Raw genomic sequence first — 20159 nt, 5'->3', positions numbered from 1 at the left:
TTCAGAAAATAGAAAAAGAGGGAGGAGAATGCCTTCAAAAAATGCAGCAAAAGGACCTAGATGAACTTGCTCTTAAGACAATGAAAATATGGGCAAAACAACTAAAACCAACCATTTCAGAACTCTGACAATTATCCAAAGACAAAGAACAATATAAAAATCATTAACCCAGGACAAACTACTGAGGTCTGTGACATTTTTAACTTGTCGTAATTCCCATACCTCTTTCACCCCAGCTCAGTGTTGTTGTAGCCAAAAGCCAGGAACACTGCAGACAATGGAAAAAACAGACCTCTTTTTGAGCTCCCTTAAAAGCACTATCCCCAGAGCACAGTCAATATTTTGTCTGAACTCGAAACAACCTGGGAAAACCTCTATTTTTAGTGTGGTGGATATTTGATCTCACTCAGAGTTCAGCTCAGCCCAGCCAGGCATGGGTATGAGGGGCGGGGAGAGGTAGGGGGCTATCTCCAGAGCATTACTGAAACAACAGGAAAGTGCTGGCAACAAATCAGATGCTTAAGGCTATGATTTCAGTTTGGGCAAATAAGATCCTGGTCTAGAATTTAAAAACAATGTTAGGACAACTAAATGACTATAGGAGATTTCGAAAACCCCTGACATATTCCTGGGAATATAAATCTCTGCCATGCCAGGAAAGACCTGAAAAAGGAGAATGGACTAGTCATTCAATTCTGGCTGGATTTGAGTTCCTGGGCAAGCAGGAAGTAAATTCAAAGGATATCTTGCAAACTGAAGCCTGAAGGTGTGCCTTCTCACAGAGATTTTCATGACAACGACGACCAGACAAGGCATTTAATAAAATATTCTGACCAATTATTGGTTCCCCACTAACTGTACTGGCTCAGGTGTGAACCCTAGCATACCAGGCATTAAAAATTTTGTTTAGAAATTTTTTTTACCTAGCAAAGAACTCAATGGCTAGCAAGTAACTCAGGGAATACAGAATTAGTGAAGGAAAATCACTAAACAAATAAACAGAGAGACCTTCAAGATGGCAGAGGAGTAAGATGTGGAGATCACCTTCCTCCCCACAAATACATCAGAAATACATCTACATGAGGAACAACTCCTACAGAACACCTACTGAACACTGGCAGAAGACCTCAGACTTCCCAAAAGGCAAGAAACTCCCCACGTACCTGGGTAGGGCAAAAGAAAAAAGAAAAAACAGAGACAAAAGAGTAGGGACAGGGCCTGCACCACTGGGAGGGAGCTGTGAAGGAAGATAAGTTTCCACACACTAGGAAGCCCCTTCACTGGTGGAGATGGGGGGTGGCGGGGGGGAAGCTTCCGAGCCACGGAGGAGAGCACAGCAATAGGGGTGCAGAGGGCAAAGCAGAGAGATTCTCGCACAGAGGATCAGTGCCTACCAGCACTCACCAGCCTGACAGGCTTCTCTGCTCACCCACTGGGGCGGGGGTGGGGGTGGGGGTGGGGGCTGGGAGCTGAGGCTCTGGCTTCAGAGGTCAGATCCCAGGGAGAGAACTGGGGTTGGCTGCATGAACAGCCTGAAGGGGACTAGTGCGCCACAGCTAGCCGGCACGGAGCCAGCAGATTAAATCTCCACAATCAACTCGATGTACCCTGGATCTCTGGAATACCTGAAAGGAAAATGAATCATCCCAAAATTGAGGCGGGGGATTTTGGAAGCAACTGTAGACTTCGGGTTTCCATTCTGCATGTAATATGTTTCTGGTTTTACGTTTATTTTAGTTTAATATTTAGAGCTTATTACCATTGGTAGATTTGTTTATTGATTTGGTTGCTCTCTTCCTTTTTTATTTTGTAATATATAGAAATATATATTGTTTTCCTTTTTCTGTTTCTGTGAGTGTGTATGTATATATTTCTTTGATTTTGTCTGTATAGCTTTGCTTTTACCATTTGTCCTAGGGTTCTGTCTGCCCTTTTCTTTTTTTTTAAGCATAGTTTTTAGCGCTTGTTTTCATTGGCGGATGTGTTTAATGGTTCGGTTGCTCTTTCTTTCTTTCTTTCCTTTTTTTATGAATTAAAAACTTTTTTATTTGTAATAATATATATTTTTTCTTTTAATGCCTTTATTTTATTTTATTATTTTTTCTTTCTTCATTTTCTGTCCTCCCTTTTCCTCTGAGCCGTGTGGTTGACAGGGTCTTGGTGCTCCAGCCGGGTGTCAGGCCTGTGCCTCTGAGATGGGAGAGCAGAGTTCAGGACACTGGTCCACCAAAGACCTCCCGGCTCCACATAATATCAAACGGTGAAAGCTCTCCCAGAGATCTACATCTCAACGCTAAGACCCAGCTCCACTCAATGACCAGCAAGCTACAGTGCTGGACACCCTGTGCCAAAAAACTAGCAAGACAGGAACACAACCCCACCCATTAGCAGAGAGGTTGCCTCAAATCATAATAAGGTAATAGACACCCCAAAACACACCACCAGACGCGGTCCTGCCCACCAGAAAGACAAGATCCAGCCTCATCCACCAGAAGGGAGGCACCAGTCCCCTCCACCAGGAAGCCTACACAACCCACTGAACCAACCTTAGCCACTGGGGGCAGACACCAAAAACAACAGTAACTATGAACCTGCAGCCTGTGAAAAGGAGACCCAAACACAGTAAGTTAAGCAAAATGAGAAGACACAGAAACACACAGCAGATGAAGGACCAAGGTAAATATATTAAATGGAAAAAATACTAAAAGCAACAAGGGGAAAACAACAAATAACACACAAGGGAATCCCCATAATGTTAACAGCTGATCTTTCAGCAGAAACTCTGCAAGCCAAAAGAGAGTGGCAGGACATATTTAAAGTGATGAAGGGGAAAACCCTACAACCAAGATTACTCTACCCAGCGAGGATCTCATTCAGATTCGATGGAGAAATTAAAACCCTTACAGACAAGCAAAATCTAAGAGAATTCAGCACCAGCAAAACAGTTTTGCAACAAATGCTAAAGGAACTTCTCTAGGCAGGAAACACAAGAAAAGGAAAAGACCTACAATAACAAACTGAAAACACGAACATACATATCGATAACTGCCTTAAATGTAAATTGATTAAATGCTCCAACCGAAAGACACAGACCGCCTCAATGGATACAAAAACAAGACCCATATATATGCTGCCTACAAGAGACCCACTTCAGACCTAGGGACACATACAGACTGAAAGTGAGGGGATGGAAAATTATATTCCATGCAAATGGAAATCAAAAGACAGCAGGAGTAGCAATTCTAATATCAGACAAAATACACTTTAAAATAAAGACTATTATAAGAGACACAGAATGACACTACATAATGATCAAAGCATCAATCCAAGAAGAAGATATAACACTTGTACATATTTATGCACCCAACATAGGAGCACCTCAATATATAAGGCAAATGCTAACAGCCATAAAAGGGGAAATCAACAGTAACACAATCACAGCAGGGGACTTTAACACCCCACTGTCACCAATGGACACATCATACAAAATGAAAATCAATAAGGAAACACAAGCTTTAAATGATACATTAAATGATAGACTTAATTGATATTTATAGGACATTCCATCCAAAAACAACAGAATACACTTTCTTCTCAAGTGCTTATGGAACATTCTCCAGGATAGATCATATTTTGGGTAACAAATCAAGCCTTGGTAAATTTAAGAAGATTGAAATAGTATCAAGTAACATTTCCGACCACAACACTATGAGACTAGATATCAACGACAGGAAAAAATCAGTACAACAAACAAACAAATGGAGGCTAAACAATACACTACTAAATAACCAAGAGATCACTGAAGAAATCAAAGAGAAAATCAAAAAATACCTAGAAAAAAATGACAATGAAAACACGACGACCTAAAACCTATGGGATACAGCAAAAGCAGTTCCAAGACGGAAGTTTATAGCAATACAATCTTACCTCAAGAAACATCTCAAATAAACAACTTAACCTTATACCTAAAGCAATTAGAGAAAGGGGAAGAAAAAAACCCCAAAGTTAGCAGAAGGAAAGAAATCATAAAGATCAGATCAGAAAGAAATGAAAAAGAAATGAAGGAAACAATAGCAAAGATCAATAAAACTAAAAGCTGGTTCCTTGAGAAGATAAACAAAATTGATAAACCATTAGCCAGACTCATCAAGAAAAAAAGGGAGAAGACGCAAATCAATAGAATTACAAATGAAAAAGGAGAAGTAACAACTGACACTGCAGACATACAAAGAGTCATGAGAGATTACTACAAGCACCTATATGCCAATAAATGGACAACCTGGAAGAAATGGACAAATTCCTGGAAAGCCATAATCTTCCGAGACTGAACCAGAAAGAAACAGAAAATATAAACAGACCACTCAGAAGCACTGAAATTGAGACTGTGATTAAAAGATCTTCCAAGAAACAAAAGCCCAGGAGGACTAGATGGCTTCACAGGAGAATTCTATCAAACATTTAGAGAAGAGCAAACACCTACCCTTCTCAAATTCTTCCAAAATATAGCAGAGTTAGGAACACTCCCAAACTCATTCTACGAGGCCACCATCTCCCTGATGCCAAAATCAGACACAGATGTCACAAAGGAAGAAAACTACAGGCCAATATTACTGATGAACATAGATGCAAAAATCCTAAACAAAATACTAGTAAACAGATTCCAGCAGCACATTAAAAGGATCATATACTGTGATCAAGTGGGGTTTATCCCCAGAATGCAAGTATTATTCAGTATATGCAAATCAATCAATGTGATACAGCATTTTAACAAACTGAAGGAGAAAAACCATATGATCATCTTAATAGACGGAGGAAAAGCTTTTGACAAAATTCAACACCAATTTATGATACAAGCCCTCCAGAAAGTAGGCATAGAGGGAACTTACCTCAACATAACAAACGCCATGTATGACAAACCTACAGCTAACATCGTTCTCAATGGTGAAAAACTGAAACCATTTCCAGTAAGATCAGGAACAAGACAAGGTTGCACATTATTATTCAACGTAGTTTTGGAAGTTTTAGCCACAGCAATCAGAGAAGAAAAAGAAATAAAAGGAATCCAAATTGAAAAGAAGTAAAATTGTTACTGATTGCAGGTGACAGGACACCATACATAGAGAATCCTAAAGATGCTACCAAAAAACTACTAGAGCTAATCAATGAATTTGGTAAAGTGGCAGGATGCAAAATTAATGCACAGAAATCTCTTCCATTCCTACACACTACTGATGAAGAATCTGAAAGAGAAATTAAGGAAACACTCCTATTTACCATTGCAACAAAAAGAATAAAATACCTAGGAATCAACCTACCTAAGGAGACAAAACACCTGTATGCAGAAAATTATGACACTGATGAGAGAAATTAAAGATGATACAAATAGATGGAGAGATATACCATCTTCTTGGATTGGAAGAATCAACATTGTGAAAATGACTATAGTACCCAAAGCAATCTAAAGATTTAATGCACTCCCTAACAAACTACCAATGGCATTTTTCACAGAACTAGAAAAAAAAAACTTCACAATTTTTGTGGAAACACAAAAGACCCCGAATAGCCAAAGCAATCTTCAGAAAGAAAAACAGAGCTGGAGGAATCAGGCTCCATGACTTCAGACTATAAAACAAAGCTACAGTAATCAAGACAGTATGGTACTGGCACAAAAACAGAAATATAGATCAATGCAACACGATAGAAAGCCCAGAGGTAAAGCCACGCACATATGGTCACCTTATCTTTGAAAAGGAGGCAAGAATACAGTGAAGAAAAGACAGCCTCTTCAATAAGTGGTGCTGGAAAAACTGGACAGCTACATGTAAAGGAATGAAATTAGAACACTCCCTAACACCATACACAAAAATAAGCTCAAAATGGATTAAAGACCTAAATGTAAGGCCAGACACTATCAAACTCTTAGAGGGAAACATAGGCAGAACACTCTATGACATAAATCACAGCAAGATCCTTTTTGACCCACCTCCTAGAGAAATGGAAATAAAAACAAAGTAAACAAATGGTACCTAATGAAACTTAAAAGCTTTTGCACAGCAAAGGAAAACATAAACAAGACGAAAAGACAACCCTCAGAATGGGAGAAAATATTTGCAAATGAAGCAACTGACAAAGGATTAATCTCCAAAACACACAAGCAACTCACGCAGCTCAGTATCAAAAAAACAAACAACCCAATCCAAAAATGGGCAGAAGACCTAAATAGACATTTCTCCAAAGAAGATATACGGATTGCCAGCAAACACATGAAAGAATGCTCAACATCACTCATCATTAGAGAAATGCAAATCAAAACTACAATGAGATATAATCTCACACTGGTCAGAATGGCCATCATCAAAAAATCTACAAACAATAAATGCTGGACAGGGTGTGGAGAAAAGGGAACCCTCTTGCATTGTTGGTAGGAATGTAAATTGATACAGCCACTATGGAGAACAGTGTGGAGGTTCCTTAAAAAACTAAAAATAGAACTACCATATGCCCCAGCAATCCCACTACTGGGCATATACCCTGAGAAAACTATAATTCAGAAAGAGTCATGTACCAAAATGTTCAGTGCAGCTCTATTTACAATAATAGCCAGGACATGGAAGCAACCTAAGCGTCCATCAACAGATGAATGGATAAAGAAGATGTGGCACATATATACAATGGAATATTACTCAGCCATAAAAAGGAACGAAACTGAGTTATTTATAGTGAGGTGGATGGACCTAGAGACTGTTATACAGAGTGAAGTAAGTCAGAAAGAGAAAAACAAATACCGTATGCTAATACATATAAATGGAATCTAAAAGAGAAACAAGAAAAAGAAATGATCAGAAGAATGTAGGGGCAAGACAGGAGTAAAGATGCCGACCTACTAGAGAATGGACTTGAGGATACGGGGAGGGGGCAGGGTAAGCTGGGACAAAGTGAGAGAGTGGCATGGACATATATACACTACCAAATGTAAAATAGATAGCTAGTGGGAAGCAGCCGCATAGCATAGGGAGATCAGCTAGGTGCTTTGTGACCAACTAGAAGGGTGGGATAGGGAGGGTGGGATGGAGGGAGATGCAAGAGGGAAGAGATATGGGGACATATGTATATGTATAACTGATTCACTTTGTTATAAAGCAGAAACTAACACACCATTGGAAAGCAATTATAATCCAATAAAGATGTTAAAAAAGGAAAAAAAAACAAGCTGTGGTACAACCATAGCATGGAATATTACTCAGCAACTAAAAGGAACAAGCTATTATAACACAAAATAATTTAAATAATCGCAAAGACAATGTTATGAGTTAAAAAACCAATCTCAAAAGGCATGTTTTTACCCTGAGATCCCATGGTTGATTAGAAAGAAGCAGTGTGGTGTAAGTGCCTGACAATTAGCTTTTTTGATTGTAATAAGAAAGTGCCTGACGTTCAGCTTTTGATTGCTGAGGTATACATTTCAAAGAAATCCATCTCAAATAAACCCATTGCCAGCTATACAACTATATAAAGAGCCAGGCCACCCCACCCATGAAATTTCCCTTTTAGAAAGCCCTGATCATTTGAGTGACCCTGTTTTTCCTTCCCTGTGCTTTAATTCCTGCTCTCACTCTCAGTACACAGCGAATCTGCGAAACCCTAGGTACCCCACCCTCAACCAGAATAAAGGAAGAACCCCAGATCTGCTAGTGTGCGCTCTTGCTCTCTAGTATGTACTCCTGTTTCCTACCTCCTGACCAAACCTCTTGCTATGTGGCCCACACAATGTGTACCCCCCAGGACCTATGAATTATAAACCTTGCTTTTTCAAACTTCCCCAGCCTTTTCCAGCTTCTACGGGTTGCCTGCATTCCTTGGTTTGTGGCCCTTTTGCTCCATCTTCAAAGCCAGCAATGCTGCATCTCTCTAACACGGCTTCTTCCTCATATCTTTTCTCTGATCCTTTCTTCTGCCTCTCTCTTCTACTTTAGAGGACCCTTGTGATTACACTGGGCTCACTAAGATAATCCAGCATATCTCCCTATTTTAAAATGTTGATTAGCATCTTAAATTCCATGTACAACCTCAATTACCCTTTGCCATATAACTGAACATAGTCACAGGTTGCAGGGATATACACATGGATGTCTTTGGGGGGGGACCATTTTTCTGCCCACCGCAAATTCTGTTGGGAACTCACATATACCCTTACAGTTCACCCTCAACCCCACCTTGACTATGCACAAGTAACCAAGTAAGTCTGACCTGATTAACAACTTCTTTATTAAGTTGAGACTGATCCTCTCTTTTTACAAATTTAAAGACGTACAGTTTTTCTAATAGTCTCGTAATAAAGATCTCTTACATCAGATAGAACATAACTTTACTTTTAAGATTATCTTTGTTAAGCAATAAACTCCTCAACAAACTCCAAATGCTAGACCAGCGGTTCCCATTGACTACCAACATTTCAAAAACTTATTTTGGGGATTTAAACTGGGTTTCCAGGTATTTGTTTTCCAAATGAAAACATAACACTTATCTGCTCTCCAAAATCTATCACCTATCCTCATCATTATTTAATAAGAGAACATTCAGCACCAACAAAGTGGAAAAGAACCTCAGAATAATGTATACTTCTTTAAATCACCTTAGCTTAATAAAAAATAAGTTAATTATTGTTATTTTTCTAATTTTGCTGATCTTTGACCAGTTTTTTTTAATCACTTTTAAGATTGATTTACCTGTTGCAACTGTGCCACTGTCCACATGTGTCAAGGATTGGGGACGGCTTCGAAGTTTGCTTTTGAAAGATCTTGGTCTACGTGGTGATGCAGGTTGTAGAGGAATCTCTGATGATTGGACTTTGCTGTCTTTAACTGCCCGAAGGCGTTCATAGAGCTCCTGTAGCTCCTTATTCTGCTGGGTTTGAAGATTTACCACCTCCTGAATGTGTCTGAAGGAAAATCATGCAGAAAGCATTTTAATGGCACAGGCACCATAAGGATGAGCCAAGGAACTCTACCAGTACAAGTAAAGTTTAACAAGGAATTTAGATTAAGAATGTGGAAATACAGAATATTTTCACAATTTTAAGATTTTCAATGCCTTCCTAAGTGTGACATTAAACTAATCAGACATAAAGAAAAAGCTCAATAAATTGACAAGAACGAATTTCTAAAACTTCAATACAGTAAAAGATAATTAAAAAAATTAAAGTCTCGGGCTTCCCTGGTGGCGCAGTGGTTGAGAGTCCGCCTGCCGATGCAGGGGACACGGGTTCGTGCCCCAGTCCGGGAAGATCCCACATGCCGCAGAGCGGCTGGGCCCGTGAGCCATGGCCGCTGAGTCTGTGCTTCGGGAGCCTGTGCTCCACAACGGGAGAGGCCACAATTAAAGTCTCATAGTACTGATAATATTAAACTTTTCTTTATTATATGTTGCAAGTATAAACAGGAAAAAAATTTGTAACATATAGTAAAAGGTTAATATTCAGAATATATAAATAGCTCATAAAAATCAATAAGAAAAAAAACAACAACTTTATAGAAAAAGGGGGAAAGAATATGAAAAGGTGACTCCAAAGAAGAAGAAATACAAGTAGCCAATAAATATGAGATGATGCACATCCTTAGTATTAATTAGAACACAAATTTTTTTAACATCTTAATTGCAGTATAATTGCTTTACAATGGTGTGTTAGTTTCTGCTGTATAACAAAGTGAATCAGCTATACATATACATACATCCTCATATCTCCTCCCTCTTGTGTCTCCCTCCCACCCTCCCTATCCCACCCCTCTAGGTGATCACAAAGCACCTAGCTGATCTCCCTGTGCTATGTGGCTGCTTCCCACTAGCTATCTGTTTTACATTTGGTAGTGTATATATGTCCATGCCACTCTCTCACTTCGTCCCAGCTTACCCTTCCCCCTCCCCATGTCCTCAAGTCCATTCTCTACATCTGCGTCTTTATTCCTGTCCTGCCCCTAGGTTCTTCAGAACCATTTTTTTTCTTTTAGATTCCATATATATTAGTTAGCATATGTAGAACACAGATTTTTAAAACTATTTTTTATTCATCTGATTGGAATAAAATGAAAAGAATCAATAATATCCAGTCTAATCTTGTTAAGGAGTGGGAAAACAGGCACTTTCATATATTTCTCTTTGGTGTGTAAAATGGTATATCTACATTGGATGACAATTTTAAATGTACAAACCTTTTAACCCAGCAATTCTACTTTTAGGTATCTATCCTACAAAAATACTAACATAAGTATGTAAAAATATAAGGATGTTGACTTCAACACTTTTTACGTAAGCAAAATATGGGATAAAACTGAAATGCCCATTAAGGAGAGATTAAATAAACTTTAAATGGCTATATGCTATTCCAATGTATGGAATAAAGATTATTTGTGCAAACATGAATATGAAGAGGAGACAATGTTAAGTCAAAAAATTGTAGAGTAACATATATTATGATCCCACTTTTATAAAACTCAAAAACTATATATTTGTAAATGCAAGAAAAATGACAGGCAAGATATATACCAAATAGTTCATAGTGGTTGCCTCTGAGAATTGAGATTATGGCATGAGAAACAGGAGACTGGTCTGTGTACATCTTTACTGTTGTGATATTATGTTTTATAATAAAAAAAGATATATTTGGTCTTTGTCCCTGTTCTTGGCACACAGCTCCTAAAACCCTTGTAACTTCCTAAGTGATAAGAGCAATGGGAGAATCTCTTGTTATTATATTTGATCTTTTGTCCTCAAATAGCTCCAGTTCCTGAAATAGTTCCAGAGTGATAAAGGTAAAAGGTAAAAGGAGTGTCTCATTATTCAAAACAAGCCCCTCTGATCACTAAGTGACTTTTGGATAGCCCCTAAGCCCCCTCTACGGAGGGGAACAAGGATGGAAGTTGAATTAATCACCAATGGCCAACAATTTAATCAATAATGCCTATGTAATGAAGCTTCCATAAAAATCCGTGAACTACAGAGGTTCTAAGAGCTTCTAGGTCGATGAAGACATGAAGATGCAGGGAGAGTGGCACTTCTGGGAGGCCATGAAGTTCCATGCCCCTTCCCCTATACCTTGCCATCTGGCTGTTCTTGAGTTGTATCCTTTTATAATAAACCAATAATCTAGTAAGGAAACTGTTTTCCTGAGCTCTGTAAGCCACTCTAGCAAGGTAATCAAACATGAGGAGGGGTTTGTGGGAACCTCTGATTTATAGCAGGTTGGTAAGAAGCATAGGTAACACTACCTGGACTCGCGATGGGCATCTGAAAGGGGGCAGTCTTGTGGGACTGAGCCCTTAGCCTGTGGGATCTGATGCTATCTTTGTAGTTTTCAACCATAAATTTTTTTCCATCATTAAAATGTTACCAATCCAAAATTAGTTACCAATCAAATACTTAGTTCTATAAAACCCAAGGCAATCAAATTTGTGACAAAAGAGAAGCAGTCCTTACTTTTCTCGTAATCTTTGAAGCTCCACCTTTAAGTCCTCATCCTCTACTTCTGACTCATCATCACTGCTCATTGGGGAAGATGGTGAATAGAAGAGTGAACTCTGTGTTTTAACATAAGCCTTTTCTCCACGGAGTGGTAAGCACTTTTCTCTCTCTGGACCAGTCTTTGCCACTGATTTCCCTCTGCCACAAAGAGCAGCTGAAAATTCACTATCAGAGGTAGGCTGTATCCCAGCAGTAAGTATCTCTCTCTCTTTAAGCAACAGTTCAGATCCAGACTGCATGCTACTTCCTGTGGCTGAATTTTCTTCCGGTTCCTTTTCTGGAGTCATCAAAGATACATCAGTCTCACAAGCCGTACTGAAAGATGAGAAGTTGTCAGCTTGTTTGGGAATTCTTTTATCTTCTTTTAAGGTTTCCTGAAGAGTTTGTAACTTCTGAGAAGAAAGTGAAGTTTGTGGATTGTGTGTGGCAGGTTCCATTTCTACCAACTGAGACTTTGCTGTTTTAGTAAAGGCTAAAGCTTCTTCACTAGGCTGGCTTGTCATTTTATTGAATGCTGGTATGTGTTCTATTCCAGAAGATGTCACTTTCACTGACTGCTGCTGAGGAACTGTAATCACCTGAAATACAAAAAGGCAAAGGTGGCTGGCTCTGCCTAACCAAAGAGTAAACCCACGAAGAAATTCAATATCTATATATGGCACAGACAATTGGATGGTCTTCTGTAATGTACAAACACTGATAATACCAAAACTAAAAAATCCCATCTATACTTGCCATATTAAAAGCTTTGCAATTGGGCCCTTTGCAAAGATAATTGGCTTCATATTGCTCAAATAAAATTCTGCAATTAAAAAACATTCCATATGTACACCTAAAACTAACACAATATTGTAAATCATCTATACTTCAATTAAAAAATAAAATGAAAAAAATTCAATTGCCAAGATTCTAAAGGACATGAAATTAGATTTATAAAAAAGATGACCCAACCACCCACCAAAAAATGATGACCCATTTCTGTGCTCCCTTCCAGCTACTAAAATCCTCATTTCTTTAGACTCGCCTTTAGTGGATGGCTACAGAAGGTGACAGGATGCATATAAGGGGAAAAATTAAATACGATAATGAGCTACATTTAAAATAATTACCATCTACAGACCTAGATCTTCAATGCTGTTACCTTTATAATGCCTTTGTAGATAATGATTTAACCAAAGACACAAACCTGGAACCGACCTCGCTGAAATGATCCACTCATTGCTTTACATCTACTGAAAGCCCTAGCATCAGCTGTGGACTCTCCTGTTACAGGAATGGGGTCAGGAGCAACTGCTGATCGCGTATCTTCTGTATCCACTGCAAGTTTTGCCAAATTGTAAGCAGAAAGGAGAAAATTGCTTGTTAAGAATACATTTGTTTACATTACCAAATATGAAGAAAAACAGAAAAAGCTTAACTCCTGCTAGACAATTAAAAAAGTGTTAATGTAATAAGCAACATTGTAGAAGTCCCTAATTCTGAATCAGACATTGCAAGATTTATCCCAAGACTTAGTATCTATATGAAATGAATACTTTAAAACCAAATTAGTTACAAAAGGAAAAATTAAATGGCAATGACATTAATGGGACGTGTCACATACATGGGCTACATGGAAAAAGTGGCAAGATTTGTGTATGAATAACAACAAAAAGAAACAGAAGTAAATGAAAAATGATGTTACCTAGTCTATGTCCCTGACTATAAGCACACTACCTTGACGGACTTTTGATCTCTTGAAAAAGCTGGTTGACTGCCGTAGCCTGTATGCCCAGCTTTTTAATTTGCGAGTCCAGGATTTCTTGCTAATAGGATTTTTGAGACTAGGACAAGTAAAGCTTAGGCCAAAATATCCACCTCCTGTCTGCAGATGAATGGCTCCACCGCTTGACACAGCAGCAGGATAGGCCTCTGGATCCCCTGGAAGTGAAGCATCTGGGGACATCTCCTAATGGAGACAAAAAGAGGAAAACCAAACTGGTAGTAATTTAGGTGAGGTGAAGCAATTGTTTCTACCATTGGAGTTTCTTCTATGGACTAATCAGTAATCAAAAATAGAATGCTATATGCTAAAGGAACTTCACAAGGCAGGAAACACAAGAGAAGGAGAAGACCTACAATAACAAATCGAAAACAATTAATAAAATGGTAATAGGAACATACATATCGGTAATTACCTAAATGTAAATGGATTAAATGCTCCAACCAAAAGACACAGACTGGCTGAATGGATACAAAAACAAGACCAATATATAGGCTGCCTACAAGACACCTACTTCAGACCTGGGAGATATACAGACTGAAAGTGAAGGGATAGAAAAAGATATTCCATGCAAATGGAAATCAAAAGAAAGCTGTAGTAGCAATTCTCATATCAGACAAAATAGACTTTAAAACAAAGACTATTAAAAGAGACAAATCAGGACACTACATAATGATCAAGGGATCAATCCAAGAAGAAGATATAACAATTGTAAATATATATGCACCCAACATAGGAGCACCTCAATACATTGGGCAAATACTAACAGCCATAAAAGCGGAAATCGACAGTAACACATTCATAGTAGGGGACTTTAACACCCCACTTTCACCAATGGACAGATCATCCAAAATGAAAATGAATAAGGACACACAAGCTTTAAATGATACATTAAATGACATGGACTTAATTGATATTTATAGGACATTCCATCCAAAAACAACAGAATACAATTTCTTCTCATGTGCTCATGGAACATTCTCCAGGATAGATCATATCTTGGGTCACAAATCAAGCCTTGGTAAATTTAAGAAAATTGAAATCATATCAAGTATCTTTCTGACCACAACGCTATGAGACTACATATCAATTATGGGAAAAAATCTGTAAAAAATACAAAGACATGGAGGCTAAACAATACACTACTAAATAACCAAGGGGTCACTGAAGAAATCAAAGAGGAAATCAAAAAATACCTAGAAACAAATGACAATGAAAACAAGATGACCCCAAACCTACAGGATGCAGCAAAAGAAGTTCTAAGAGGGAAGTATATAGCTTTACAAGCCTACCTTAAAAAACAAGAAACATCTCAAATAAACAACCTAACCTTACACCTAAAGTAAATAGAGAAAGAAGAACAAAAAAACCCAAAGTTAGCAGAAGGAAATAAATCATAATGCTCAAATCAGAAATAAATGAAAAAGAAATGAAGGAAACGATACCAAAGATCAATAAAACTAAAAGCTGGTTCTTTGAGAAGATAAACAAAATTGATAAACCATTAGCCAGATTCATCAAGAAAAACAGGGAGAAGATTCAGATCAATAGAATTAGAAATGAAAAAGGAGAAGTAACAACTGAAACTGCAGAAATACAAAGGATCGTGAGAGATTACTACAAGCAACTCTATGGCAATAAAACGGACAACCTGGAAGAAATGGACAGATTCATAGAAATGCACTACCTTCCGAGACTGAACCAGGAAGAAATAGAAAATATGAACAGGCCAATCACAAGCACTGAAATTGAAACTGTGGTTAAAAATCTTCCAACAAACAAAAGCCCAGAACCAGATGGCTTCACGGGCAAATTCTATCAAACATTTAGAGAAGAGCTAACACCTATCCTTCTCAAATTCTTCCAAAATACAGCACAGGGAGGAACACTCCCAAACTCATTCTATGAGGCCACCATCACCCTGATACCGAAACCAGACAAAGATGTCACAAGAAAAGAAAACTACAGGACAATATCACTGATGAATATAGATGCAAAAATCCTCAACAAAATACTAGCAAACAGAATCCAACAGCACATTAAAAGGATCATACACCATGATCAAGTGGGGTTTATCCCAGGAATGCAAGGATTCTTCAATATACGGAAATCAATCAATGTGATACACCATATTAACAAATTGAAGGAGAAAATCCATATGATCATCTCAATAGATGCAGAGAAAGCTTTCGAGAAAATTCAGCACTGATTTATGATAAAAACCCTCCAGAAAGTAGGCATAGAAGGAACTTACCTCAACAAAATAAAGGCCATATATGACAAACCCACAGCCAACATTGTACTCAATGGTGAAAAACCGAAACCATTTCCACTAAGATCAGGAACAAGACAAGGTTGCCCACTCTCACCACTATTATTCAACAAAGTGTTGGAAGTTTTAGTCACAGAAATCAGAGAAGAAAAAGAAATAAAAGGAATCCAAATCGGAAAAGAAGAAGTAAAGCTGTCACTGTTTGCAGATGACATGATACTATATAAAGAGAATCCTAAAGATGCCATCAGAACTAATAGAGCTAATCAACGCATTTGGGAAAGTAGCAGGATACAAAACTAATACACAGAAATCTCTTGCATTCCTATACACTAATGCTGAAAAATCTGAAAGTGTAATTAAGTTAAATCCCATTTTCCATTGCAACAAAAAGAATAAAATACCTAGGAATCAACCTACCTAAGGAGACAAAACACCTGTATGCAGAAAATTATGACACTGATGAGAGAAATTAAAGATGATACAAAATAGATGGAGAGATATACCATGTTCTTGGATTGGAAGAATCAATACTGGGAAAATGGCTCTACTACCCAAAGCAATCTACAGATTCAATGCAATCCCTATCAAACTACCACTGGCATTTTTCTCAGAACTAGAACAAAAAAATTCACAATTTTTATGGAAACACAAAAGACCCCGAGGAGCCAAAGCAATCTTGAGAAAGAAAAACAGAGCTGGAGGAATCAGGCTCCCTGACTTCAGACTATAATACAAAGCTACAGTAATGAAGACAGTATGGTACTGGCACAAAAACAGAAATATAGATCAATGGAATAGGATAGAAAGTTCAGAGATAAACCCACACAAATATGGTCACATTATCTTTGATAAAGGAGGCAAGAATATACAATGGAGAAAAGATAGCCTCTTCAATAAGTGGTGCTGGGAAAACTGGACAGCTACATGTAAAAGAATGAAATTAGAACTCTCCCTAACCATACACAAAAATAAACTCAAAATGGATTAAAGACCTAAATGTAAGGGCAGACACTATCAAACCCTTAGAGGAAAACACAGGCAGAACACTCTGTGACATAAATCACAGCAAGATCCTTTTTGACCCACCTCCTAGAGAAATGGAAATAAAAACAAAGTAAACACATGGGACCTAATGAAACTTAAAAGCTTTTGCACAGCAAAGGAAACCATAAACAAGACGAAAAGACAACCCTCAGAATGGGAGAAAATATTTGCAAAAGAAGCAAGTCAGAAAGGATTAATCTCCAAAATTTACAAGCAGCTCATGCAGCTCAGTATCAAAAAAACAAACAACCCAATCCAAAAATGGGCAGAAGACCTAAACAGACATTTCTCCAGAGAAGATATACAGATTGCCAACAAACACATGAAAGAATGCTCAACATCATTAATCATTAGAGAAATGCAAATCAAAACTACAATGAGATATCATCTCACACTAGTCAGAATGGCCATCATCAAAAAATCTAGAAACAATAAATGCTGGAGAGGGTGTGGAGAAAAGGGAACCCTCATACACTGTTGGTGGGAATGTAAATTGATACAGCCACTATTTAGAACAGTATGGAGGTTCCTTAAAAAACTAAAAATAGAACTACCACACGACCCAGCAATCCCAGTACTGGGCATATACCATGAGAAAACCATAATTCAAAAAGTGTCATGTACCACAATGTTCATTGCAGCACTATTTCAATAGCGAGGACATGGAAGCAACCTAAGTGTCCATCGACAGATAAATGGATAAAGAAGATGTGGCACGTATATACAATGGAATATTAATCAGCCATAAAAAGAAATGACACTGAGTTGGATGGATGGACCTACAGTCTGTCACACAGAGTGAAGTAAGTCAGAAAGAGAAAAACAATACCGTATGCTAACACATATATATGGAATCTAAAAAGAAAGGTGATGAAGAACCTGGGGCAAGACAGGAATAAGGACACAGACCTACTAGAGAATGGACTTGAGGACACGGGGAGGGGGAAGGGTAAGCTGGGAGAAAGTGAGAGAGTGGTAGTGTGTATATGGACATATACACACTACCAAATGTAAAATAGATAGCTAGTGGGAAGCAGTCGCGTAGCACAGGGAGATCAGCTCGGTGCTTTGTGACCATCTAGAAGGGTGGGATACGGAGGGTGGGAGGGAGGGAGACGCAAGAGGGAAGAGATATGGGGATATATGTATATGTATAACTGATTCACTTTGTTATAAAGCAGAAACTAACACACCATTGTTAAGCAATTATACTCCAATAAAAATGTAAAAAAAAATAGAATGCTATGTATACTTCTATTAATAGTATCATATCAGATTAAACCTGAAGTATTCAACTTATAGGAATTAAGCCTTCCCCTTTCTTTAAAAATACTATTTAGACTTCAGATAAATAAAACAGCAGAATATTAAACTTCCACCGTAGAATTTTTTTTATTATAGCAACTTTGAAAACTGAAAATTAAAATATGAAGGAAATAACCCTCATATGCACCAATTCACTAAAAAAGCTTACTTAAACCCTATGATCTTAAAATGGAAAATTTCACTTATGCTTATATTATCTAAGAGAGTTAAAGATGCCTGACACACATGAAAAACATAGAAAAAACAAGATATCTAGGCATTTACATTTACAGAAATATATTACCAAATCAAGTTCCTTACATTATATAAGCACACAGAAATTTACAATGGACCTCAAAATTATTTCAAATTCAAACTCTAAAAATTGTTAACATCAGGCCACAGCTGGCTATAAAATCATTCTTCCCTCTTCTTGTCCTCCCATCCCTCCCCTCAAAAATCAGAATTAACTGCTGCTGTATTCTGAGTATTCTAAAAATAAATTTCTTATAATAACTAATACAAAAAATTAATATACACAGCCAGAAATACTTTGGGAAACATGAGCACAGCCCCTACTAATTTAGAAAATTAAAAGAGTAAAAGTTCAAAGAAAGGGATTCAGCATTTGTCTGAAGGAAGACAGCCTAAGCGGCACTAAGTAAACTGCAGTTTGGGGTAAGCATTATTAACACTTAAGTCAGCAGTTATTAAAAGTAAAATTCTGAACAGTTTTTATTTTCCAAAGTCCCATTTTGGACAAGTAATACTACTTTCATAAAGAGGAAAAAACTCTCAATAATATTATGATTTAGAAAGTGTTCCATTGGTCCCACTGAAATTACAGAAAAGATTTTTATTAAGTAATAACTGGATCAAGATGATAAATTAAATACAAGTTCTAGCCTCCCTTACCAACCCAAATCTACAGGTACAACAGGAAAAACAGATGTAGACACATGCATATAAGATTTTTTTAATTAATTAATTTTTTAGCTGCGTTGGATCTTTGTTGCTGTGTGTGGGCTTTCTCTAGTTGCAGCAAGTGGGGGCTACACTTCGTTGTGGTGCGTGGGCTTCTCATTGTGGTGGTTTCTTTTGTTGCAGAGCACGGGCTCTAGGCACATGGGCTTCAGTAGTTGTGGCACTCAGGCTCAGTAGTTGTGGCTCACAAACTCTAGAACACAGGTTCAGTAGTTGTGGTACACGGGCTTCGTTGCTCTGTGGCATGTGGGATCTTCCTGGACCAGGGCTCAAACCCGTGTCGCCTGCATTGGCAGACGGATTCTTAACCACAGTGCCACCAGAGAAGCCCTGCCTATAAGATTAAAGGAGGAAAAAGCAGCCTCCTTTAATGCATAATGACATATGCAGGAACTGTTTCAAAATGCAGCAAATTCAGGTGGTAGATATGGGCAGCAGGAGAGAGCGCCCTGGCCAGCCAAAAGGATGGGTGGTTGGACAGAACGCTTACAAAGCTATAACAATCTATCTGTCTCCTATCTGTCACTTCAGCATCATCTTATAACACTCTCCTACTTACTGGCCTTCTTTTGTTTCCTGGAACAGGTCTCCACCTATGAATGTCACCATCACATACAAATCCTTCCCTGACCACCCTATATAAAGTAATTCCTTAGTCTTCCTATCATAGCCCTTTATTTATTTGTTTAGGATCTATCTGCCCCCACTAGAATGTGAGCTCCACAAAAACAGAGATCTTGACTTATTCACTGCTCAGCAGATATTCACTGAATGGACGAGTGAACTGGTTGGGGCACCTTCCCACCTCATCTCCACAATGAACAAAAGACAGCAGAGGCATCTGCTCCCAAATAAGAGTGGCAAGGAGGAAAATGTTTATTGCCAAGAAAAAGGTCAGTAATGTAGGGAAGAGACAAGATCCAGGAGTAAGGGGAAGCCCTGCTACCTTTGAAGACTAGCTATTGGACCTCCCTCTGGGCAGTATTAAAGACAAGTTGCAATACCCAGTGCCAGAAAGCATGTCCCACGCTTTTCCCACAATTACTGGAGTAAGGCTATAGTAATTATATATAGCATTTACAAACAGACAAACAGGGAATCTTATGGGGGAAAAACAAAAACTGAGTATACAACAAAGAATCACCAACACTTTTGGGAAATCAGCACTTTAAGAAAACACTAAACTCAACAAACAGCATACCCAAGGAAACAGCATTAATAACACAGAATAAGACTTTAATATGTTGAAAGAGATGTGTGAATATACTATATCCA

The 20159-nt window shown here is 38.1% G+C and overlaps 1 protein-coding gene across 3 annotated transcripts in view; it reads right to left on the bottom strand.

The window, feature by feature from the left end:
* The window catches only part of WNK3 (WNK lysine deficient protein kinase 3), a gene marked incomplete at both ends in the record, with an annotated part of 137133 nt that overhangs the window by 24808 nt on the left and 92166 nt on the right, over positions 1-20159 (bottom strand). For 2 of the 3 annotated variants that reach the window (XM_081221804.1, XM_081221805.1), the window contains 4 exons: positions 8727-8938; positions 11470-12092; positions 12701-12831; positions 13372-13462. In XM_081221804.1, the coding sequence (XP_081077930.1) occupies positions 8727-8938; positions 11470-12092; positions 12701-12831; positions 13372-13462 (1057 nt within the window). Of the gene's footprint in view, positions 1-8726; positions 8939-11469; positions 12093-12700; positions 12832-13230; positions 13463-20159 lie in introns of all 3 variants that reach the window. The other variant, XM_081221803.1, reaches the window with a different exon arrangement.

The sequence above is a fragment of the Mesoplodon bidens genome, assembly GCF_964165515.1.
Source record: "Mesoplodon bidens genome assembly, chromosome: X".
NCBI lineage: Eukaryota > Metazoa > Chordata > Mammalia > Artiodactyla > Ziphiidae > Mesoplodon > Mesoplodon bidens.
The sequence above is the reverse complement of the archived record's forward strand: the minus strand, read 5'-3'. Positions and strand labels throughout refer to the sequence as shown.